At 38.6% G+C, this 23,897-nt stretch overlaps 1 protein-coding gene across 7 annotated transcripts in view; it reads left to right on the top strand.

Moving 5' to 3' along the window:
* Positions 1–18,347: 18,347 nt before the first annotated feature.
* ralgapa2 (Ral GTPase activating protein catalytic subunit alpha 2) overlaps positions 18,348–23,897 on the top strand; it is a 118,136-nt gene continuing 112,586 nt past the window's right edge. For 3 of the 7 annotated variants that reach the window (XR_015089285.1, XM_086049395.1, XM_086049391.1), the window contains exon 1: positions 18,348–18,942. Coding sequence is in view for 6 of the 7 variants with exons in the window: in XM_086049395.1 (XP_085905521.1) it covers positions 18,837–18,942 (106 nt within the window). In the remaining variant the exon portion in view is untranslated. The remainder of the gene's footprint in view (positions 18,943–23,897) is intronic. The other 4 variants (XM_086049394.1, XM_086049390.1, XM_086049393.1 and 1 more) reach the window with 2 other exon arrangements.

The raw sequence follows: 23,897 nt of genomic DNA, 5'->3' as shown, positions 1-23,897 counted from the left end.
GTTGGGACCATTCGCTCCTTCCTCCTGTCTGTACTCCTTACAGTTTCTTGCTCAAACCGTTCGTGCGTCCATGAGAATAAAACACGAACACATGCAGACGCACACACACACACACACACACACATACGTATTGTCAATCACACACAGACAAATCTACATATATACCTTAGTATGACCCCATCAAGATAACTCTTCAATAAAGAGTGGCATGAGAGTGTGAACATTGTCTCTTTATTGTTCTGGCTGGACAACCTGAGGAGATTGAGGATTTTATGAATCAGCCCAAATCCAGTCCTTCTTCGAGTTCACAAGTTTGGGCCTCCAGCCCGACACCTCCATTACACACAGAATTGATAATGGTATAGTTTTCAAATATATTTGAGGCACATTTTCAAATGTTTGTGTTTTCATACGAAACAGACAATTTGAGAGTGAGAACTGCTTCTATTTTCTTAGTCAGAAAAACATTATCAATTTGTTGAACTTGGCAGCTGCATGGACTTTCTGAGCAGGGTTTGATTGACATCAAGCCTGAGTGTGTCTTCCAGTGTCAAGACATCCACACGTAGCACTATTATTTGTACTTATCCCCGGGAATAAGTCCATGCAGCCAGGGGCTCAGCAGGAGGCTAATAGAATAGCTCAGCCCCACCACTGAAGCTTGATGTATTGTGTCAATGTCTTGTCTACATTATGGACCACATGCCACAATTTCACAGTACAGCAGGGTGACTGGCCCGCAGCCCGCAGCCCTGATTGGCCGGTGATGGATGGTGTTGACAGTTACAAGTTGACTACCAAGTGGGGCAACACAAAGGTCAGGGTTGAAGCTGCCAGTGTGGTCTGGTTAAGAATGGAAAGTCTCTATGGCAGGAAAATGCTGTTTATACCTCCCACAATTATGCAGCGTGACCACAAAGGCCTTAGTGACTTGAAGTCATGCTTTGTTAACAGTCATTGTTGAGTGTATTCAACATGTCATACTGAATTACACAAGAAAAACATGATCATGTAATAAAATCTCAACAAATACTTAAAAAGCAGAGGGTGGCCGACTTCCAGTCCATTCAGACCTCCAATCTATTCAGACAAGAGAAAGTTGTGCTAAAATGGTTTGATTTAAAATGGAAGTAAATTGTCAATGATTTTGTAATCTTTTGTAATCTTTTCAACCTAAATGTGAGTGGCACCGAACTAATGCCATTATATTACAGGGGTCCTCGACATGGTCACTGCCTTTACATACAGTAGATTAATATCATTCATTATCAATAATAACATAAGTTTAAAAAAATATTGCTACATAAGATTCCTTAGTGTATGATAAACATCTATAATTAATAGGATTTTTTTCCCCCTTTTTAATCCCATAATTAACATATTTTGCTTCAGTTGGTCTTAATAACATTCCAGGTGCTAATTTCTACATCAATACAACAGCTACCTATAACCTCAAATGCAGAGCTGGGTATTTTACTAGAATTTCCCGATCCGTTTATTGCCTCCTGCCTGCAGCTGGGGTACCCTTCCGCCGTCCATTTATCTGCCTTTTTGTCCTCCCAGAACAAATAGTAACCGCCTATGGGCCGGTCCACCTATCATTTTAAACAGGCTTCCGTTTGCATTTACGTCTACAAACATCGACCGAGTTTCACTCAAAACCCCCCACTCCCTCACCCCGCTGAGCGATATTCGAAATGAAAGACTCACCATGGCATAGACGATAGACGATGACATGGACGGAAAAATGGGCTTCCGACTTTGATTAATCCGTTCATTTTTTAAAGATTCCCATCTTTTTTTTAATCACCTAAAAAATGGGCGCCATAGTTCGGATAGACGGATGGAATGGCCGATTACATAAATAAGTGAGGCTTTGTCGGGATATGTTGGGAAATAGTAAAGTTATGCTTTGTTACTCTAATTTGAAGGGGCTTTTTTGACCAGATTTTTGATTGGCAATATAATACACGCGCATTCCCCAAAAAGGCCAAGAGAACTTTTTATTTCAGCTCATTTACACAGATGCATGCGATTTTCAAAATTCATGCTGCGTTGTCCTCAGGATGAAGTAGCCATTCCATCAGACTTTGGATTTTGATACATTGTCATTTTTGTGAAATCTTGTCACATCGCTAGTAACAGTCCTTGGCCTCACAGTATTCACTCACCGATATTTTTTCCTTCCCCAGCCCAGATTTTGCAGCGGGCAATTTCAGGTTCAGTGTTGCATGAACTCAGGGTGCCATACTACAATACTTGGCAAAGATCGGCACTAGAATAGGACACTTTACTGTATGTACAGTACTGTACAGGTGAATATTGTTCTCATATTTTATATTGTAGTGAGAACTGCAGATCTCGCTTGATTTTTTTATTTTTGGGGTCAAATTCCTGATACCGCTGCACTATTAGTGAAAACTAGTAATGACATAATGAACACACAGTTCACCTCATACCATATTCCATGAGGACATTCTTTTGTGTGCACTGTTAAATAAAACATTGGTTCCCACTACAGAGTCCTGCGGTGTGAACAACTTGACGATGAGACATTTCTCTTGTCATTTTCCTCCAGTACTTCAGTGTAATTTCTTTTTTTCCCCTCTGCCCTCTATTTTTTTCCCCCAGCGTCTGCAGTATGTGGCAGTCTGAATTGTGTGTTATTACCCAGCAGGAGACAATATCATTACCACATATTTGCTGTCAAGGGTCTGCAAAGAATGGTGCTGTCTTGGGCTTCAGTGATCTAACAACCTCACACAGGGCTCCCGAATTACCCACTCCTGGCTGGGGGAAGTCAAACACTACCAGCTAGAGAGAGGAGTGAACAAAACAGAGGTAGCCTCTCTTCCCTCTTTGGTCTGTTTCCCTCTCTGAGCAAGGTAAAAGGAGACACACCTCCTCTGCGCAAAACGGAGGATGTTATTCTCTCGCGGCTTGATAGAGATATATGTTTGCTTCAAGTGCTGAACAATATGAGGCTGCAAGGTAGATGCAGGTTGGCTGTGTACATGATAGTCTTTTTTTTAAGAGGGCTGTTGTGTTCCTTGTGGTGCACCATTAATGTTGAATGCACTGCTCATAATTACCGGTCCTTCTATGAAGTTTTTTCTTGATGAGTTTTGGCACTGGTTCTAGCAATAATGTTTGTTCAAAACATTTGAAGGGGTTTCAGAACGAAGCTTGCAGATTACATCTGGAGAAAATAACTTCAGAATGGACAAACCATCTGTTTCAGGAAGACTACTATTCAGACTTTGTAACAATATCTTTCTCATGAGACAAATAGAATTGCTATCATTTCCGTTGACAGCGTATAAACAGACGACCAGTTTTTGCATACTGAGTGACACAGCCATCTATTTTCTTTCCGGGAAAACAAGCAATACACACTCTTGCAATTGAACCACAAATGAGGAGTGAAAAACTGCCTCTCTATCAACAAGCCATAGAAATATATGATTGCGCTTGCATGTCTCATCACACTTAAAGAGGCAGCCAAGCAATACACTTCGACGTAAACAAACTTGGAGCCATATATGAGCCTATCATTTAAAAATCCAAGCGAATCAAGCTGGAAAACAATCAAGAGGAAAGAAGTTTATGAGAGGTTTTACTTCTGCTCCTTTAAAAGTTTTAGACACATCCTTATTTAAGATAAGATGTGGCAGGTAGTGACTCCTAGATACGCCTCGGTGGTGGAACAAGGCAAGAGCCCTTGATTTGTCGCAATAGGGGCCAGTCCATCAGAGAGACTCATTCATATTCATGAAACAGGATACCACAATGTAAGTGTCTCTAAATGTAATGTAATTTGTGTGGGACAATATATATATATATATATATATATATATATATATATATATATATATATAGTCTATATATATATATATATATATATATATATATATATATATTAGTGAGTATATATATATAGTATATATATAAGTCATGATAAATACATCACTTGTTTTTTGCTCCCACTTTTCATCAGCTGAACTCAAAGATATAAGACAAAAGGCCTATTTCTTTCAAATATTGTTCATAGATCTGTCTAAATCGGTGTAACAGAGCACTCCTTTTCCAAGATAATCCATCCACCTCGTAGGTGTGGCATATCAAAACATCTCAGGGAGGCACATCTGCATGCTCATCGTCATTGTCAGAGTCTCGACCTGATTCATTCAAATTCAACGGCGTCTGGCACTTTGGAGATGTTTTATTCAATCCTGTTTTGTTTCTGTGCAGGGCAGATGGCAAACATTATGTATGGCATGTGTGGTTAAGTCATGTATGGGCACTTATATCTTATGGACAACAAACACAGGTTCATTTTATTGATTACCTTTTGAATGCACAGAGATACCAAGATGAGATCCTGAGGCCTATTGTTATGCAATTGATAGACGACCATCAACTCATGTTGCAGCATGATCATGCACGGCCTCATATTAAAAGGATCCGTACAAAATTCCTGGGAGCTGAAAACATCCCAGTTCTTGCATGAGCAGCATACTCACAAGCCATGCCACCCAATGAGCAAGTTTGGAACATTCTGGATTGGCGTATATCATAGTGTGTTCCAGTTCCTACCATTATCCAGCGACTTGGCATAGCCATCGAAGACGAGCGGGCCAATATTTCACGGGACACAATCAACAACCTGATCAACTCTATGCGATCGAGATGTGTTGCACTGCAGCACAAATGGTCACCGTGGATTCTGGCTGTTTTTCAGGCCCCCACATGTACATACATCAGAGGCACATTTTAGGCTTTTTATTCATCCTTTTAATCATCATCATGATATGCCACACTTGTGAGGTGGATAGATTATCTGGGCAAAGAAGAAATGCTCACTCACGCAGATTTATTCATGAGCAATATTTTAGACTAAGAATAAGCCTTTTCTGTAGATAGACCATGTCCTAAATATTTAAGTTCAGCTCAGGAGAAATGGGTGCAAAAACAAAAGCGTTGAATTTACATTTTTGTGCAGTGTATACACAGTCATATTATTTATTGTGAACATTGTGTATTTTTGTATTTAAGCAAATGCAATGAAGTGTATTAGGTATGCCCTTTGAAAATACATCACAAGAAAAATAATCAAATCAGGTCAAGCAAATAGACTTTAATGCAAGACTTTCTTTCTACTGCTAAAGCTCATTACAATTTTGAATTTAATTATTGTTCCAGCATTTATGGATCGGCTAGTAATATTCCGGATCGTGCATCAGTAAGATGTGTTATCTCACATGATATTAAATTAGAACACCTTACAAACAGAGAGCACTCAAAGACAGCAGATGGGAGGATATGAAAACGTTTTAAAGTCTTTGCCACTAAATTAACCTAATTCTAATAGAATTTGAGGTAGATAACATTGAACATTACTGTTTTCTTTCAAGGCAATATATAAAATGCAAGAGGTACAGATTGATTTCCATTTCTCCCCGAGATGCCCTGCCCCATCCATACATAATTTCATAATTTCAGATGACGCGATATGGTAGTAATAGTTCCTATCTTATCTTGTCACACCCTCATATAGTGTGAGCAACTCCAGCAACTGCTGGAGAGGATATGATTAGCTGAACAATACCATGAGTAATGCACTTCATGAAGCCTATCCTGTTTTTTTTTTTTACGGCAAGAAAAAGTGGAGAGGAGCAGGAAGTGCCATGAGGCACACATGAAGACAGTCAAATGGTGCCATGGCATGATTGGAATGTGTTGCAGAAGCCATTCAGAGTAAACCAGAATCCGACAAAACAGCAGTGTTATGCCATTCACACAGGATTAGCCATGTATTATTGGTTAGAGGTTATTTAGGAACAGGAAGACATCCCTGGCCAACAGTGGAAGCACAGCTCCAAAGCCCAGTGTTTGGACCGGTTAGATGCACCATTAAACCTTTTAACATGAGCTCCTCCTGCCAGAGACTAAAAACAAACGTGGCTCTCAGAGTATCAATGAGCAGCACTTATAAGAAACAATGCCCTGTTGAGGACCTCCTGTTTTCTCATCAATGGACATCAAAGATGAATGAGCCCTGGCTGACAGCTTTGTTTTGGACTCTAACACCCACAAAGCCCTGTTCAGCATCATCCCGGTCGGCTGCTCTAGGCTGCCCTGACAGGTGCCACATCGCCCCTCAATGTAGCATTTGACAAGACCATGGAAAGACAAGTGTTGGGCCAGGGGAGTTCCGGTTTACAACTCATTAAATCCACGTTACTTTTTCGTAAAATCAAATGTTTGTCTGGCCAAAGTCAAAGGCCAATGACTGTTGCATTGTCTTTCATCCCTTGACAGTCTCTGCTATTCCCTGTTCTTTTGGATGGCACATTAAAAGATAAAAGGGATGTGATTCACAGCCATTTCTCTTCAGAAGAAAAAACTGTGAATTGTTTGGATTATAACAACTGCACACGAAGAAGACAAAATACACAGAGACATAGGGACGAAGTCTGGCAAGCCCACTGACACAACTATTAAAATAGAATGGCACAGATTTTCACCTAATCGGGAAGTTCAACCCACCTGTTTTCTGATCCTGAGCCATGATTGGTTGTTACCTGAGCCATGAGCAACTGTGATGTCATTTTCAGTCGACAGCAAGTGACAAAATGGCCGCCCACCGAGATGGATAAAAACAGGTGGATTTTGCTGTTTACTTCATATTCAACAAACACAATATCATTCAGAATACCGTGTTTAGACTAGTGGGGCTACGTAGAACACATTGGAAATACATTTTGGGGGTTGACTTCCACTTTAACTGTTTGAATGATTTGTGTTCGTCGGTCTTTTCATATGTTAGTCAGCCACTTCCTGGTTGGGGCCGTACTTATCTCTGGGGAGATCAGAGGGAGCAGTTCAGTTTTGACTGAGAAATTGAATTCCGAAAACAAAAGTCAGCAAATTTTGTAACACCATGTGTTTATTATTTAGCATGCCTCTCCCTGGTTCCTGGTTGGAGGGAAAAAAAACATTCTCAGACTGAGGGATGGACAAAACTTGATGTCATGCAAGGAAACTAACTAACCAAAGGTGCTAAAAATATCTTATATAAATACCTACAGTTGGTTAGAGCTTAACATAATCTTGCTAACTAATTTGGCTAACCAACTGTGTTCTCAATTTAATCTCTCATGGTTGTGTGAGTGTGTTAACTAGGTAATAAAAGGCAAGCAAAACATCCATTTTCTCAAAGGGTTTCTAGGTGAGCTGGTACCTACTTTAGCTGACTTCAGGAGATAAATGGAAAAACACTGTGAACTGATCACCAGTCACCCACAGGGCGCATATAGACACCCATTCATTCACCTATGCACAATTTAAATTACCTAATCGGCAGATTAATGGAATGTGGGAGGAAGCCCAAATAGGCTACATGGTGAAAAACCACACAAGCACGGGGAGAACATGCAAACTCCACAGTGGGACTGTGACTCCTCGCAGTGCTACCCACAATCAAAACAATGCTTGTTGTTTTTGTGTAACCATGCTAACTAAAGGCACTCAAGACAATTCCTATTACGGCTGTTCAATTTTTGCTTTAAACGCATAACTGTCATAATCTTACAAACTGACAAACAAAAGGTGATTGTTCACAACAGTGTCGTTTACTGATTATTGTAGTTTTATGTAATCTTGCTCACTAATTATCAAAAGACCTCTCACTTCTGCGCGTTCACGCTTGGCGAAGGTTGAAAAAAAAAAAGCAACCACTGAAAACAACAAAAACTGATGGTTGTTTTTGATAATACAATTTTTTTTTTAAATCACTAACTCACTTCCCTAAAGCGGAAAAAATTTGCATATATCCCCTCAGTGATTGGCTTCCACTACTTCATGGGGAGATTAAGGCTCCTCCACTTGTGGATATAGAAAAGTCTTCAGTTTGGCAGGGAAAGTCAGTGTTGAGCATTTTAATCTAGAGTTTCAAAGATAAGATGCAATGGCAGATCAATATGTGCTCTATGGTGGCATCTCCCCGAGAACATGTCTTTCTGACTGCGTAATGAGAAGCCTTTACCCCAAGTGCCCTGTAGCTTCATTTCTCCTCACATTGACTATCTGTAGTGACTGTCTCTCAGTGACATCTCACACCGGGGCACGTTAAAGCCGAGACACCACGCAAAACAGGCGCTGAATATCTAAATGGGATCACTTGTGAAATTTGCTATGATAAATCTTTCACAGAATTACCCATTTTGAATATTTGATATCGCATATGTCCTCCGCTACCTCAGGGCGGCGAGGCAGCTATGATAAGCGATATTCAGAGTGATTAGATAACAGAAAGCTAAATTCTTTTTTTTATTGTGGATAATGCATAGCAATAGTATTTGCACTCTTCACACGTTTCTATGACTGAAGCAATGTGTGCGGCCAATATTTAGAATACCATTTCTACTGAATTTAGTCTCTTTTCCATCATTTCAGTATCATCAGATGTGCTGTCAATGACGAAGAGTTGTACAGTGATAAAACGGAAGTTGTTCAACATGTCTGAAGATCGTCACGATGAAAACTCAGAAACCATGAACTCCCTTAATTTTCAGATAAGGTGTTCTCAAAGCATAACAATGTATACATTCGCATGAAGTCCCCTGCGGACATCATTACTTCACACAAGTGGTTTATTGCAGCCCTGTTTTTAATGTTAGGCTGTCCTTCACATTTGAGCTTCCTGATGATGCTTCAGACAAGTCTGTGCAGAGATGCAGTTAACAAAGCAGGTTGTTTTTGGTGTCACATACTTTTAAGTCACAGTGCTAAAACCATAAATGTTTAAGAAACATGTAAGGAAGAAACCATGTCTACTATGACATCATGTCTCATCTCCCATGTGTCTCTCTCAATAACACAAAAATACAGTGAACTCCCTCCTATTTAGGGCTCTCTGTTCTTTAATGTGTAACCTAACTAAAAGCTATTCACTAACTCACCTTTTTGCACTTTTAGTAATGCCACAAAACGCAGCCAAAACGTCCTGCTTCATGCTGGGTATTTTGGCAGTGTTTTCTTCTACACGCCCCAGGTGCAACTGATAATTTGGTGACTGAAAGTAGACTAGATCTTGGTGGGCAGGTGGTGTAACATTGGAAGGATTTGATCGAGGTGCAGGCAGACAGATTCTGCACTCCGCTGATACGTATGTGTGGTGGATGTCATCGGATTTTATTTGTAAATAAGACAACGGCTTGTATTGAACCCTCTGAATCATTGTAGAAATACATTAATTGAATGCATCATTATCATCATCATCATCTTTTATTACATTTTAAAAACAGCCTCCTGAGCTGCGGGGTGGGCAGGGGTCACACACGATTACAAACTATCAGACTGAAAGGCTGACATCACAACTGCTCACATCGACCAATCATGGCTGATCTGTTCTCTGAATCTGAGCCATGATTGGTCAAAAACAAGTGGTTTAACTCAATATTTATCAGAATGCCCTGTTTCAACTAGTGGGCTTGCATAGAACATATTCTAAAAAAAATATATACGTTTGCATCGACTTCCCCTTTAATTCTGGTGCATTTTTTTTCAAAGTCAAATCATACGCCTGAGTTTACAGTTATATAATACTTCAGTTTCTTCATTATGTATTATGGAGGGGCTTCGTTTTTTTTTTTTTCTCCAGGATTCAAACTATTAAAATAAGGCGAGCATCAATTAGTTATAGATTTTCATGTTGTGATTTGGTCCACTGCAAACTCTCCTGTTTTCCCTGGGGAAAAAAATAATAGGTGGTGCTACAAGGCAGCTGGAGCTTCCAATAAAATTACATGACATTGTCACTGAGTTGGAACAGAATCCACATTGCTAACAGTCAGGTGAGTGAATTCTACACCATCAGCAACTGACATACTGAAACCACTGTTGATCATTTTGGTGTGCAGCAAAGTTGACATTAGTGCTAATGTTTACACAATATCTGATGTGTCCAATGATAGTATAGACTAGTAAAATAGAAATGATCCAAAGCTGTGTGAGCAACGGTAAACATCACTAGCGGGGCTGGGATTTTTTTTTCCTTGGGTGGGGCAGTGGGGGAACCAATGATATCTCAGGGGTCTGCTCAACATTTTTTTTTTCCAAACCCCCAAATTCTTCAGAAAACATGACCCAAAAGTTGATTATCTGGTCTGACACCTGGGGGATCCAAACATTTTTATTTTTTTGTGTAGAGGTTGGTGCATGTGGTAACCAGGACAATAAAGATTCTCCTGGGGGGAAAAAAAGCTTTCATGCACAGGTAAATACAGTGTTGCTTAGAAAATGCACAAAAGTGGTGATACATGCACTTTTAAAAACAAGTGTAGTGTAGTGTTTTGGGTACGCGTGCAAGTCGCCCGTGCACAGGCGCATGCACATTTGTGTTTGTATGTCTGCGCGTTTTGTGACAGCAGACCTCCCAGAGGAGCACTAGCAATCACTCCATTTGGCATCTGCTGCCGCACAGCTTATATTGTCATTCCCCAGTTTAAAGAAACCTTGAACAGCTTCAAAGATCTTTTCAAAGCCTTAATCCTAATAGGTCGCGGTTTGTTCTGTCACATCAAAAGGGGGGAGAGAGGAGGTAGGAGGAATAATGCATCCGGGCTGGCAGAGATTCTTAAGGGCAGAAGATTGGCAGAGGATTTGCAGGACTGAAATCGGAAATATCGGCCACAGAATGCCTGCTGTAATAGATATGAAATAAGTCTTCTCAACAGCTTGAAAGGCTGACATTTCCAGAAAGTTTGCCATGAGAAGGCCCTTTTATTCGCCACCATCTATCTGCGTTTGTACTGCCACCTTGTCTATAGTGGAAGTTTGCAAGTGTCACTCTGACAGGTTACAGAAAAGGGTTGGACATTTTTTTTCTTCCCACCTCTTCGCCTTTTTTTTTTTTTTTTTTTTTTACTTTGCCGCTGAGAGACCAATTGAGTCAGAAGCTATTTAAGAAGACTGCCTTCCACCTGGCACTCAAGTTAAAAATACTTACATTCAGCACTTGTTTCATGAGCCTATTCTAGTTTGAATGAAGTCTGATCTTTTTTTTTTTTTTACACAAGTCCTTTATCATTTATAGCCACCCTATACAGGTATTTATACTTTTATCACACAGAAGCCACAACTTGATGTTGCAATACTGTCTATTACTAATTATTACTCAGTATCTTTATTAGAATACGAGCTGCAAATACCAAAATAAATAAAAATAGTACAGTGAACATCCAAATTCACATTCTGTTCTATGATTGGCTAACTTGGAAAAAATGCTCCCATTGGAAGTTAATTTGTTCTAGGCTCAAAATGTCACCATCGTTAAAGATTTATTGAGTGGGAACATTTTTGTTAAAAGTAATGTTTACAAAATGTTTAACTGTCACACATTTTGCAGTAAATCACTACATGATAAAACTACATTAAAGTAAAACTACTCACCCTTTCAAAAGACGTAATTGGACACTAATAGGTAGGTGTTTGCAGAGCCATACTGTCACCTACTGGCAATTTTTGTCATTGTTGGCTTTAATAAGGTATTGCTCTAATTCAATTAATAAGAAATAATACGTTGTACATCTTTCTGTCAAAATGGCAACACATCTTGAACTTTGTGGTTGATTTGTCTATACGAATGATTGAAGTAATTCTATAAGTGACATTGTCGATTACATTTAGCGTCATTTGGGGTTAGCCATGCAGATCCTTTCCTGTGTCGAAAATTCAGATTACGGTACTATGGTATATATTGTGACCCTATTCCTGTTTGCCATCGTTAGTACTAATATGTGGTGTCATCACATAAAAAAGAAAGCTAAAGCAAAACTTAAACACACTTGTGGAGTTCATCCTTCTGATACTCACTGAGCTTTTCTGCATGATGATGCTAATTCGTGGATTTGGGGTCATGTATTTTCTTATTTTCTTCATTTCATTTGAGGTTTCTTTGTACAGTGGTCAGTGGTCAGAGAACAACAAAGACAGTTTTGTCTTTGTTGTTCTCTTTCCTCTCAAGCAATCTTGAACCTGAAATGAATGAAACCCAAATGAACATCATTGCTAACCTGCATCTTTCTTACTATTTACAGTTTTACAAATTCAAAGTCATTGATATTACAGCATTAAAAACAACAAAGATAGAGGTGGCATTTGCGCTGTTTGTGTGTAAAAAAAATCATCGGAGGTATTTACGAGATAAGGAAAAAACATTTGTTTTAGCCGCAGTTTAAAATGTGCCTGCGACTCTGCCGATATGTTGAAATCAAGTCTGCCAAAGCATATAGTAGGTGTGAGACGTGCTAGACCATAAGTGTCACTTGTGTGTTTACTCCTCACCTCTCTGACACTTTATCAGCTGTGAAGGTGTCTCTCGTGCATTTTGCCCTATCGACCCGGCAGACAAAGAGATCTGCTCTGTGTTTTAACAGCGTACAAGTGTCCAGCTAATTAGGTGCTCATGGGAAACCGAGCATTGATTTTCTGTCTGCCCCCCAGAAAGAAACAAGGCTGTTTGTCTTTTTCTAATGATGCACAGCGTGCCATTGATAACAACGATAAAAAGGCCAGAGGTGTAACATAAGTAAACCTGAATGCACTATACCCGTGGGAACCCATACTTAATGACACCATTTAATTCTATTGGCTTTTCAGAAAATATATAGGCTGTTGCTGTGCTGGAAGTAAACAAAGTTTGTTGTGGAGGGAGCTACATTCTGTTGAGTGAGAAAAACATATCTTTCCGGAGGGGAAAAGGCATGAAATCCCTCTTGTGCTTGTTATTTCACAGTCCTGGAGCTTCAGTTTGGGCCATAAATAACACACAAAAACATGTCAATATGCACATATACACACAGCTTATACAGTAGGAGAGTGAATTTTTACCACAGAATTTATTAATGACCTCATATTGTCAGCATGCTCTGCAAGAATATAAATCCCATAGAATACATTTTACAAGTTATGTGTGTAGTATTAGCATTGCATTTCAGCAGCAGCATTTTTCTAGAATATAAATTAGCCAAAGATGGCATCTACTTCCCATAAATTCTGTGTAAGGTGGAAAACTTGGATTTGCTGGGCAGGCAGAGAATAAATAATGGTTTCAGTATCATGTTGGACAGTGTAGCAGCCACCTGCTGATCCAGGCGCACAGGTAGAGCCAGCAGGGTGACACACGGCCATTCAATCTGTCGGCAAACTAATCAGTGAAAAGGATGAACTCCAAGCTTATCGGAGGGGGTCACGGATGTAGGTGGAGGAGGCGGCAGTGGGAGAGCAGGGCTATTTTTTATTTTATTTTTTTCAAATGTATTTATTTATTTTTCCCACACTAGGGTGAGACTGGCCCTCAAATGGGAGAATACACAAATATCAATGTGTGAGGTTGGGAGAGCACCAACCTCGAGGAGGTGAAGGAAGCTCGCTGTGTGCCACCCACACAGGAACTGAACTTGTGACAGTCGGTTGTTAACACCCTCGGCTTAACTATGATATCATGATTTCTTGCTTCGGAATGGTTATCCGACAGCTGAAGTATTTGCGATGGAAAGATGTGCGTTTTAATCCAGAATAATGTTATAATGGGTCGTGTCTGCGGTGGGATCGAAGGTTCAATTAATGGAATTGTGTGACACCTTGAATCCATTCTGGGAGAACATGCTTAAGTATTGCATTGAGTTTTTGCGTTGTATCTGAAGCATCCCCCAACAACCATGTCATTCATTTAACAGTTTTGTCTTTAAAATGCAAGGCCGCCGGCCGAGTATGCCGTTTGGGTTTATATTCAAGAATGTCTCAGTACGGAGACACGCCGTTGAATGGAGGCATTATTTCAGCCCCTTAACTGATCACCGCTGGAAACCAGTCGGTATCCGCTTTTAAAGGCACACGGCTGTAATTCAGGAGGCGATTTCACATCTTAACAGAATCCAATTAAAAAGCGCGGGCGTTTCAATTAAACATCCCCTGGCTTGTCGCTACAGTGTCGCATCACGAGTGAAATTGGAATCAGATTAGGGAGGGAACCTGAAGAACTATTTTCCATCTTAATATGGATCACACATTCCAAATGGAAACCCCTGTCATGCATACTGCAGAAGAAAAATCGTCTTCCTTTGCCAAAACGTGTCATTTAATTCTCAGGGCCTTATTAATTTCACAGCAGATTACCTGGACGATACAAAATGCTGTCAGCAAAGACTTTTAATTAAGTATAGCATATTTTGCAGTGAGTACCTGATGTGAAACAGTTGCCTTATAATGCTCTTGTTTTAATTACTTCAGAGTGCCCCCCATTAACCCCTATGGAAATGTGCCCCAATCCACCGTGTGCATCATGAACATGAGACTTAGCAATTGATGTATCTATACACTACATAACTCAGATTTAATACACAGCTTCACCTTTATAATTAGTCATTTAACAGTGTATATAATATCAGTGTTATTAAGACATTTGATTGCATTCTGACAGAATGTTCTGAATAAAACAATAAATTACATACAGCATATAAATGTTGTGCTATGAACCTTGCCTTGTTGATTGCTGAGGGCACAATGACGACCCCTGGTGGCATCTGATACGCAGGCTAGACAGGCTCTTGGTTTTTGTGCGCTTTTTTGTGGAATCGAAAGTGACACAGCGGCATTAAAATATTTCAGTTAAGGATTAAAATAGCTGCTATTAGGTTTTGTATTACATATCAATTTTTTCACTTTACGTTTGAGGAATAAAGTACATTTACTTTTACCACTCAAAAAATTAAGTGATAACTTCATTTAAAATCATGGTTAAAGTGTGGGTGTTTGTGTTTAACATAACACCAAATTATGGAACCATTTGACAAGAAAATATTTAATTCTTTTCAGAATCATTTTTAAAAATAAGTTTTAAGTGTCCAAGCAGACCTTTGAGAATCAAGATACCGACATTTGAGGTATTTTTATGTATTTAGGTACATTCTAGGACAAAAAAATGTAATTGAAAAATCTTTATCAACTTAATCATGTAATTTCTTTTGTCTTGTGCCTTTTTCCAACTGCTGTGGTTTGTCAAACAAACTGTGGCTTTTTTATTTGACCATTTTATCATCCATTAAAAATAATACAAACAAAAAAACCCAATCAGTTAAAATTTCAGGTCAAAGCCACACTACGTGGATTCCACTGCCCACCTCCAACACTGCCGTAATGTGGTTTAACTGGATACATTATCTTTTAATGGCACTTAATTGTGGAAAAGGGAAATCCATAACCACATAAGGAGAAAAGTCAAGTATTTCCAAGCTCTTTGTAGGAACAATTTAGAGGCGACAAGTGCTTTTCAAACCTTGGATTATAGACAGCCTGGCCGTTGAGAAGAGCAGTATTTGTGAGGCTGCAGTGCCACCCTTTGGTGACAATTTGGGCCTTCAGAAAAGACCAACTCCTAAGTTAGAATGAGGCATATTATACTGTATTTTTTTTTTTGTAAGACAGTTTCTGCCCTGCTAGACTGAATCAGTGTAAGGGCTTGTAAAAGAATAAGTGAATTGTCTTAGCACATAATTCTCATAAATAAATGACCTCACATACTTGCAGGTGCAGGACAAGGTGGGAGTCTGGTGTCTCACTGTTGTTGTTGAAAGATTATCGATGGTCCATGTTATCTCAGATAATAAGCAATAAGATGCACTTGAACAACAGGGCAGGTTTGCCAAGACTGAGCGATGATTACTGCGGTGATTACTCCTTCCTCAGGATGGCCCACTTCAGATAATGAGTGTCATACCAAACTGCAGTCCAAGGGCAGATTTTACTCTTTTCACTCCTTAGCTTCAGCTCTGTCATTCCCGCTTTCATTTTCTTTGAGCAATCTTGAAAAAGAGACACAATCACTTCAACAATATTGTCACAGATCAATATTTCCCAGTGCTCACTTGAATAAATCACTTGTTTCTTTCTCTCACAATCAAAATTTAGAGCAACATGAGACTTCACCTCCCGTTTGACTATTGCCTTGTCCGAGAATATTGTAAGTATGGTAATTGTTTCTTTGGATTATAACCTCGTGTTTTTAGTGGTTGGCTTTACTTTTGCCTTTCTAATTCAAATGACTTGGGCGACCTCTTTTGGTGACTCTGGTGATGTATAAATTCAAGATTCATGTGATGAATACTACATCTACTACAGTATGTAAACTACTGTAATGTCCTTTCAGGGACATTATAAACAGCTCAATGTGACTTGACTGAGTATATTTGCCCAGCCACTCCATTGTGTTTTACATAAAATAAGACAGAGGTTAAAAAGATTGAGATTTTATAGAGTATGAGATCTACATTTTCCCCAATATCAATGAATGTATTCATTTTTCTGATGAAACAAACCAAGTGAAAACAATTTAAAGAACACTTATCACTTTAATTGAATTAAATCCTAAATTCATCTTTTTCTATTGGACAGCTCCCTTGAATTTCTATTAGAATTATGTTTGATAAAGTACACCACAAAACCTTGACAATTAAGATCTGTAATCTGTGGTCTGCTGTTTGTTGGTTCTCCAATTACTTGTCTGGAAAATAACAATCTTTGCAAAATACGTGCAGGAGTGCAGGATGTTCTTCTTTTCTCCTTCCTGTGAAGGTGTGCCCCAAGGCTCAATTTTGGGATCTTTGTTGTTCTGCCTGTACGTAAACAATCTCTGGGCCAATATTTTTAATGCAGTTATTTTTATGGTGACGTTGAAGTCTTATAGTGGTCACCCGCTTCATTGGTATACATCCTCGAATTCCTGCAGTCAACCTTTGATATGGTCCAACACTGTGTAAAGCATCTTAAACAGGGGCTGGGGGAATCTAATAACAAAGAACTGATTTACAACCACTCAAGGGTCTGAAATTAAATAATTTCACCCATTTAAGTGTCAGGGCATTGCCACTTATTGCAATCTGTCATTTGAACTGCACATTGAAAATCTTATGATCAAACTGTAACTCAAACTATTTGATCTCCACAACAAGATCTGATTTTCATTCATACAAATGACCAGTATCAGCAAAAAAATGACAATTTACCACTGTTCCCTGCAATTTTTATACTAGTTGTTGAAATATATAATGCACTCTGTATTCCACTGCTTAATACCCATCTGTGTATATGGACAGATTTTCACAATGGTTAACTTTCATGTACAAAGCTGCTTCCTCCAGATCTCTGTAAACTTACAGGATATGCTCATAAATCAAAGTCTTTTGTACTGTGATGATGGTGAATATTTTTGACATGTCTGTCATGTAATGTTTTGTGCATACTGTGCTGGCTTCTTGACCAAGTCTTTCTTAAAACAATGTTATAATGATTGAGACTTTTTGTCCTTTTTTTTTAAGCAGACAAGAAAGAAATGTTTGCAGTGGGTTGAATAAACGTTGAAGTTTGACATTCTTTTTAATAGTAAAAATGATACCATGTGACGATTGTTAAATATGCATCGGGAAGCAACCCCAAAACAATTTAGTATCAGGTCAATGTGTGGGTTATTATTATTGGTTAATTAATTAAGATGAAAGGTGAATATATTTAGGAATAAAAGTGAGGTTTATATTTTTAGGCATTAGTTTATTATTATATGTGCTCCTAGCTATACTGCTACACGTGCTGTTATGTGTTTGTAGTCGCAGTAAATTAGAATATCATAGAAAAGTGTATTTATTGTAATTACTAAAATTTAGTTGAATTCAAAAGATGAAATACTGTATAGATTCTTTAAAAACATGGGTCAATAGGCCAATTTTTATTTCATATATATATATATATATATGTATGTATGTATGTATGTATGTATATATATATATATATATATATATATATATATATATATATATATATATATATATATATATATATATATATATACATACTGAGATGTACGTGTACGTATGAGTATACATATTGTATTGCAATTTATGCAATTATCACACACCATACTCACAAAAGGTAAGGAATATTGGGCGTTAAGGCAAAATGTAATTATGAACCTAAAATGCACTTACAACCTTTACAGGTGAATTTACTTAAGTTTTCTCAACTTTTGTATTGCACGTTCAATTGTTCAGTACTTAAGTAGCCTACTTCTCTAACAAAAAGTTCAATAATTTACGTCAGACGTTTTTTTATTCCACTTTATTTAAAACTTGTAGTTGACCATTACATTTCACGTCAAATGTGCGAACACAGTACATGTCTCCTACGTCTAAAATGCGTCACTTCCTGTAAAATTTTCTGTTGTGATCAATTCCATCCAGTGGCTTTCTATTCCAAAACACTAGGAGGCGCTTTGGAGCAATGAGTCTTCAATCGCTAATATGAAATTTATTTTGTTATATTACGACTTGCAAAATATAGATTTATGTGTCGCCTGACTCTAGCTTTTAAGCTACTTTGCGTGTTTTAATTAATGGGCATTTTAATGCGCGATAGGTAGATAAAGCGTGTGAAAAGTGTCAGATAACAATGCTTATACAATAGAATATGGAATAAAAATAGCACGGGTAACTGAAAGATTTCAGTTTAAATTAAACCTGTCCACACTTGGACTCAAATGTAAGGTTATAAACCAGTAGACATATAGTCGTATAGTCAGACCACTCCTCGCTGTCAGACGCGCTTCCGTGTTTACACTCCAGCCCCCCCCAAAAAGAAGGGAAAAAAAAAACACTGGCGGCTGTAGGGCGAATGTTTACCGAGCAAGCATCGAGTGGTGGTGAGGGAAGTGACAGTCACACTGGAGCCTCGGTGTACGGTAACAACACAGGTGATCGGCTTCCACGGTTGCATTTGACAGCGGAATGTTCACTCGAAGGGGCCATGGAGACGTCAAGAAATCTACACAGAAAGTTTTGGACCCAAAGAAGGATGTTCTGACGCGGCTGAAGCACCTGCGCTCACTGTTGGGTGAGTGAAATGACCCCGTGCTGTTTGATGCTGCATCGCCGATCGAGGCTAAGCTAGTCGAGCTTGCTAGCTGGCACCAGCCGACTGTCTTGCAAGCAGACAGGCTGGATGGATGGCTGGCTGGCTGGCTGGCTGGCTTGCTGTCACTGAGCTCACTTGACAAAGACGGCTGACAGGTTTCGCTCACGTCCAAAATAACTGGACTTGCACTCTGGCATGTTAACATGCAGTTCTCGCATCCGTGCATTTTCCTTGGTGTAACAATAATCCATTGTGATGCAACGTGGGGACTAGCTCCCCTGTCTGCTAACGAGGCTGACGATGCTAACTGACGGTGCCTCGTTAGGACATCAGTCTCTCAGCTGCTTTTACCATTGTTTTCATTGATCCCCTTTGTCTTTACTTGTAATGGTCATTCATGTCAAATTTGTAGCAATTGCACAAATACAAGCCAATTCAGTCTTAAAGCTGCTAAAGTGAGAATACTATTAGCTCATCTTTATTGCCTAGAGCAACTGACATCAAGTTGTACACCTGGAGATTTAGCATTTGAAAATACTACTACAGTATATGACATTCTGTTAAAGTTCTGTGCACATTTAATCTAACTAGGAAGTGCCCTATCAGGGTATCATTAAAGAGTGGTAGAAGGTTTTTTTTTCTTTTTTTTTTCTTTTTGCCAATCAATTCTAACATTGTGACCTTTTTAATGGTAAAAATGATGCAATTTCTGCTGATCCAATAGGCACATATTTTACATTAGGAAACGAAACATACCTCCAAAGGTCAAGTGTATACCCTCTGACATCTCATGGAAAATCATTTCATTGGTTTCCTTGTCACTAGGCCTATACGTCCCTGGTGTAGCCAGATGAACTTTCTTCGTTGTAAATTGTAATTTTCGGACCGTTTAACTAAAATTGTATTATTGTCCACAACATATTGGATGACCTCTCACTCCACACTGATTGAGACTACTAATGCTCAATAGTCAATACCAGTACGAGTACTCAACTTTTGAGTACTCATCAATAACAATACCAAGTAACCGATACCACATGTGAACATGTTAAAAATGTATTTGTGACAAGAATAACTCTTTGCACCCTTTTTGGAACACTGACAAAAACCCAAACTTCACAAGCATTTGCAAGCATTCACCGTTCAGTGAGATACGGTATCGGTTCTTGCCCCGATACAGGGCATCGGTATCGGTATTTGCCCATCCCTAAATGAGACAGTGTACTATATGACATAGTAAAGTTCAATTAGGCCTGTCACAATAATTACTATGTTGAGTTTTAGTGCGGGGCGACATGGAAAAAATATCACAACATAGGCCATTTTATATCACAATAATGATATACCACAATATATTTTCAGTTATTGTATAAACTGTTATACAACACACTACGACTGCTTGCATTTTCTCATTTTATTTTGAAGTGGCATTAAACAGATCTGTATCAAATGAGCAATGCATCCAGTATCACTGCTATATACAATTAGCAAATGTAAACAGAAGCAAAGTAAAGTACATATTTTTGCACAAATGTAGATATCAATTTAAACGAGAGGCATGAAAACATGTTTCTGGCAGAAATTGATTTAAAAAATAAAAAATAACAAAAAAATGAGCTCTACTGTAATGTAATTTTGAGAACATTTATTTTGCAGATCTCAAAAGTCAAAATTATCACTCAAGACTACATTGTTAAAACAAATCACATTTGTAATGTTAAATGCATTCAATATGCATCCATCCATTTTCACAATTGCTTATCCTCAATATTAATATACGTTTAATCTTCGAGGCCACTCCTCCCGGTTGATGTATGTTTTTGTAGCATTTCTTGTGTAATTTTCTCTCCAGACACTTATTAAATTGCCTGCTATTCAAAGTTGGATATGCTTTGTTTTAACACGGTGCCCGTACTCAGACACCCAAGCACTTAATTCCGGTCTTCCACGGTGGCATTAGGTTAGTTTAGCCATCAGCATGGCTTCTTCATCTTTACCTCTGTTAACTCATTCAATGCCAGACATTTTCAGACCTTTTACCCTAACATACGAAAAAATGTGAAAAAAATATATAAATAAATTCCTGAGATTGAATGGCTGGACTGTGAAAAGACGTGTAAATTCATCAATGGCAGTGAATGAGTTATTATGCCTTGTAATCCCTTCATGAGAACGATAATTGTAAGAAGTGTGTCATATTTGCCGCCATGGATGAGAGATTTAAGAGCGAAACCGCAACGTGTCTAGCAGGTAAAAGTAGCCAGCCGAAGCTTGTTGCTAAACTTGCTACAGCTAGCTGTGGCGGTGTCCCGCCTCGACCTGCCGAGTCCGACTACCCAGATGACATAAGCAGCCCAGCGAAGCTTTTTTTTTTACTTTCTCCGCCATTCAATTATCAGAAAAATCTATGATTCTCAGTTTTGTTCATCTTTGTGTTTGAAGCTCAAAATGCAAACTGCTTTGCTTGTGTCGTTTGAAGGCATACCCAGCATACCTTGAGGGCTTTTTTTTGTGTTGTAAATAGTTTTTAATAATTACGGGTTTGTTGTTGTTTTTCCCAGGAATTTCGGGAAAATGTCAGAATTTTCCAGAATGGCCGGTCTGTATCGTGGCCAGTCGAAGTGTGTGACGGCTGACCCCACCCCGTCACCGATTAACTTCCATAGCTTCCTGTCCACCGTCTCATTTTACTCTGCCACTACAGATAGTATGTGATTGTATGTATTCTGTTCATATTTGCTGAAGTGCTTTTTTAAAGAGTCGGAGTCATTTTTATTTAGATCTTTTATCTAAGATATTTTATCGTTTTACATTTCAATGCAAATGTTCAATATCCTTGAGAATTGAAAGATAATTGTACTTGAATTATTTTTATCATCACTATATCAGTGGCATATAAAAAACAAAAATAAAACAATACTAGTATCGTTTATCGTGATAGTTTCAGGGAAAATGGATCATCCGGAAAAAAATTGTTATTATGATAGGCTAAGTCTGATGTACATTTAATCTTACCAGGAAGTGAATTAATAAACATTATATTACAGGTGCAACAATTAGTCAATAAATCATCAACTAATTGTTTGTCAAATGAATCAGTAATTATTTTGATAATCGATTAATCGTTTGTTGTTTAGTTTAAAATTGTCCAAATCCTCAGATTTTCAGCCTCCAAAACAACAAATATTGTCATATTTTTCGAGTCCTCCATGAATTGATTCTTATTTTTTCTTCAAAATAAGACATTTTCAAACATTTACTTTTATTTTCGGAAAACAAATGATCAACATTTTTGCCTATTTACTGACGAAACGATAGTGACGATATTGTGACATCCCTAGTACATTCATGTATTGTTTTGTAATGTACCGTACAACGTTGTTTACATCCATGCTCCTCTACCAGTGCCTTAGCAAGTATTTGCGGGTGTTGTAAACATGCTACCACAAAGAAGTCCTGGTAGCCTTGATGCAGTCACATTAACCTTCAATCATTGTTGATGCAATGTTAGTGTTGTGTCCGAGATGTGTGGCATCGAATGTCACTCTTGTCACGTTGAAACTTAAAAACTCATTCTCCCTTGGAGTGCATGGACAATGCACGGACTCACTTGATTGAGTAAGTAGCAATGGCATACCTGTCAACTTGTACGTTTTCCTCGTATTTTATACGTTTTTTGATCATTTCAAATTGTGCACTCCATATAATAATTTTTTGTACGGGAAAAAAAAGAAATTAAAAAACTAGTTTTTTGTTAGACCAATCTCGTCTTGCCCATTCCGGCTCTAATCCGGAGCGTCCGTTAGCGATTCCGACTGCAAACTTCGGCCGACTTTCACAAGCAAAGTAACCCCCCCCCCCCCCCCCCCCATTGAGCGATAAACACTGTGTAAGATTCTATATAGAAATATCCGTTCCGTTTCCCCCACCTCTCCCGCTGAGCGATAAATCCTGTGTAAAATGAAAAATAGGTACTGTGTAAGATTATATAGAGAAATGTACGGGCAAATTACAACTTTTGTAAGATTCGCAACAACCCGAGGTTGACAGGTATGATCAACGTAACGTAACAGTTGCCTCTTTAGCATCATTATCCCAGCACCCTATTATACAGGCATGACTGTAACTCAACTCACGCTTAATCTAACAGTTACATGCATGCAAAAATTGGATTTAGCGTAAATTGATTGGTCATACCTGGAGAGTGAGGAAAAAGGATGGCGTAATAGAAAGGCAACTGTTGATGTCCTATCATATTGGATGCTACATTAGTGGAGCAACAGAATTAAGACAATACCCCACACGTCAAAATGATGACATAATAGGGTTACATTGTATGGCAAACATTCTTATGTTGCACTAAAATATATAATGCTATATCACAGAGATTTAATCCGATGAATAACCGGCTGTTTAACCCTGCCTTCGTTTACCATTGGAGATGCTTACAATGTGCAGTATTAGTTTTGAATTGCAATGGAATGTGAAGATTTACTTGGCAAGTCAATTTGTAATTCATGTGCGCCCCTAAAATTTCAGGTTAGGGCCCACTGTGGAGCCCTGCATATACACATACAAACTGTTTCAGTTCAATTTCGTTTCAGCAATGTAGCTAGACACCTACTTGGGATGACTGCTAGTGCTAACATATGGTGGACTCGATAGCACTTGCCCTTAAAACAAGCAAATGTGGGTCAGTTTGTACTTGGGGAAATTGTGGAGATGGAGAAAGTTGACTAGAGGGAATTGCGGGCAGAATAAATGCAATTAATATCAGTTTCTATCCTGGATCTTATTAAAATAAGATCTTATTAAAAATACGTTGGGACACAATTCTTATTCCTGCATAAATATTTCGCTATGCCATGGGCCCTCAATTAAAAGTTGTGGGGATCCTCTTCAGAAAATAATCTTCAAGCCTGGGTAAGGAACAT

The sequence above is a fragment of the Filicampus tigris genome, chromosome 13 (genome assembly GCF_054856515.1).
Source record: "Filicampus tigris isolate MCC_2025a chromosome 13, RoL_Ftig_1.0, whole genome shotgun sequence".
Lineage (NCBI taxonomy): Eukaryota > Metazoa > Chordata > Actinopteri > Syngnathiformes > Syngnathidae > Filicampus > Filicampus tigris.
This window is presented reverse-complemented; position numbering and strand designations above follow the sequence as displayed.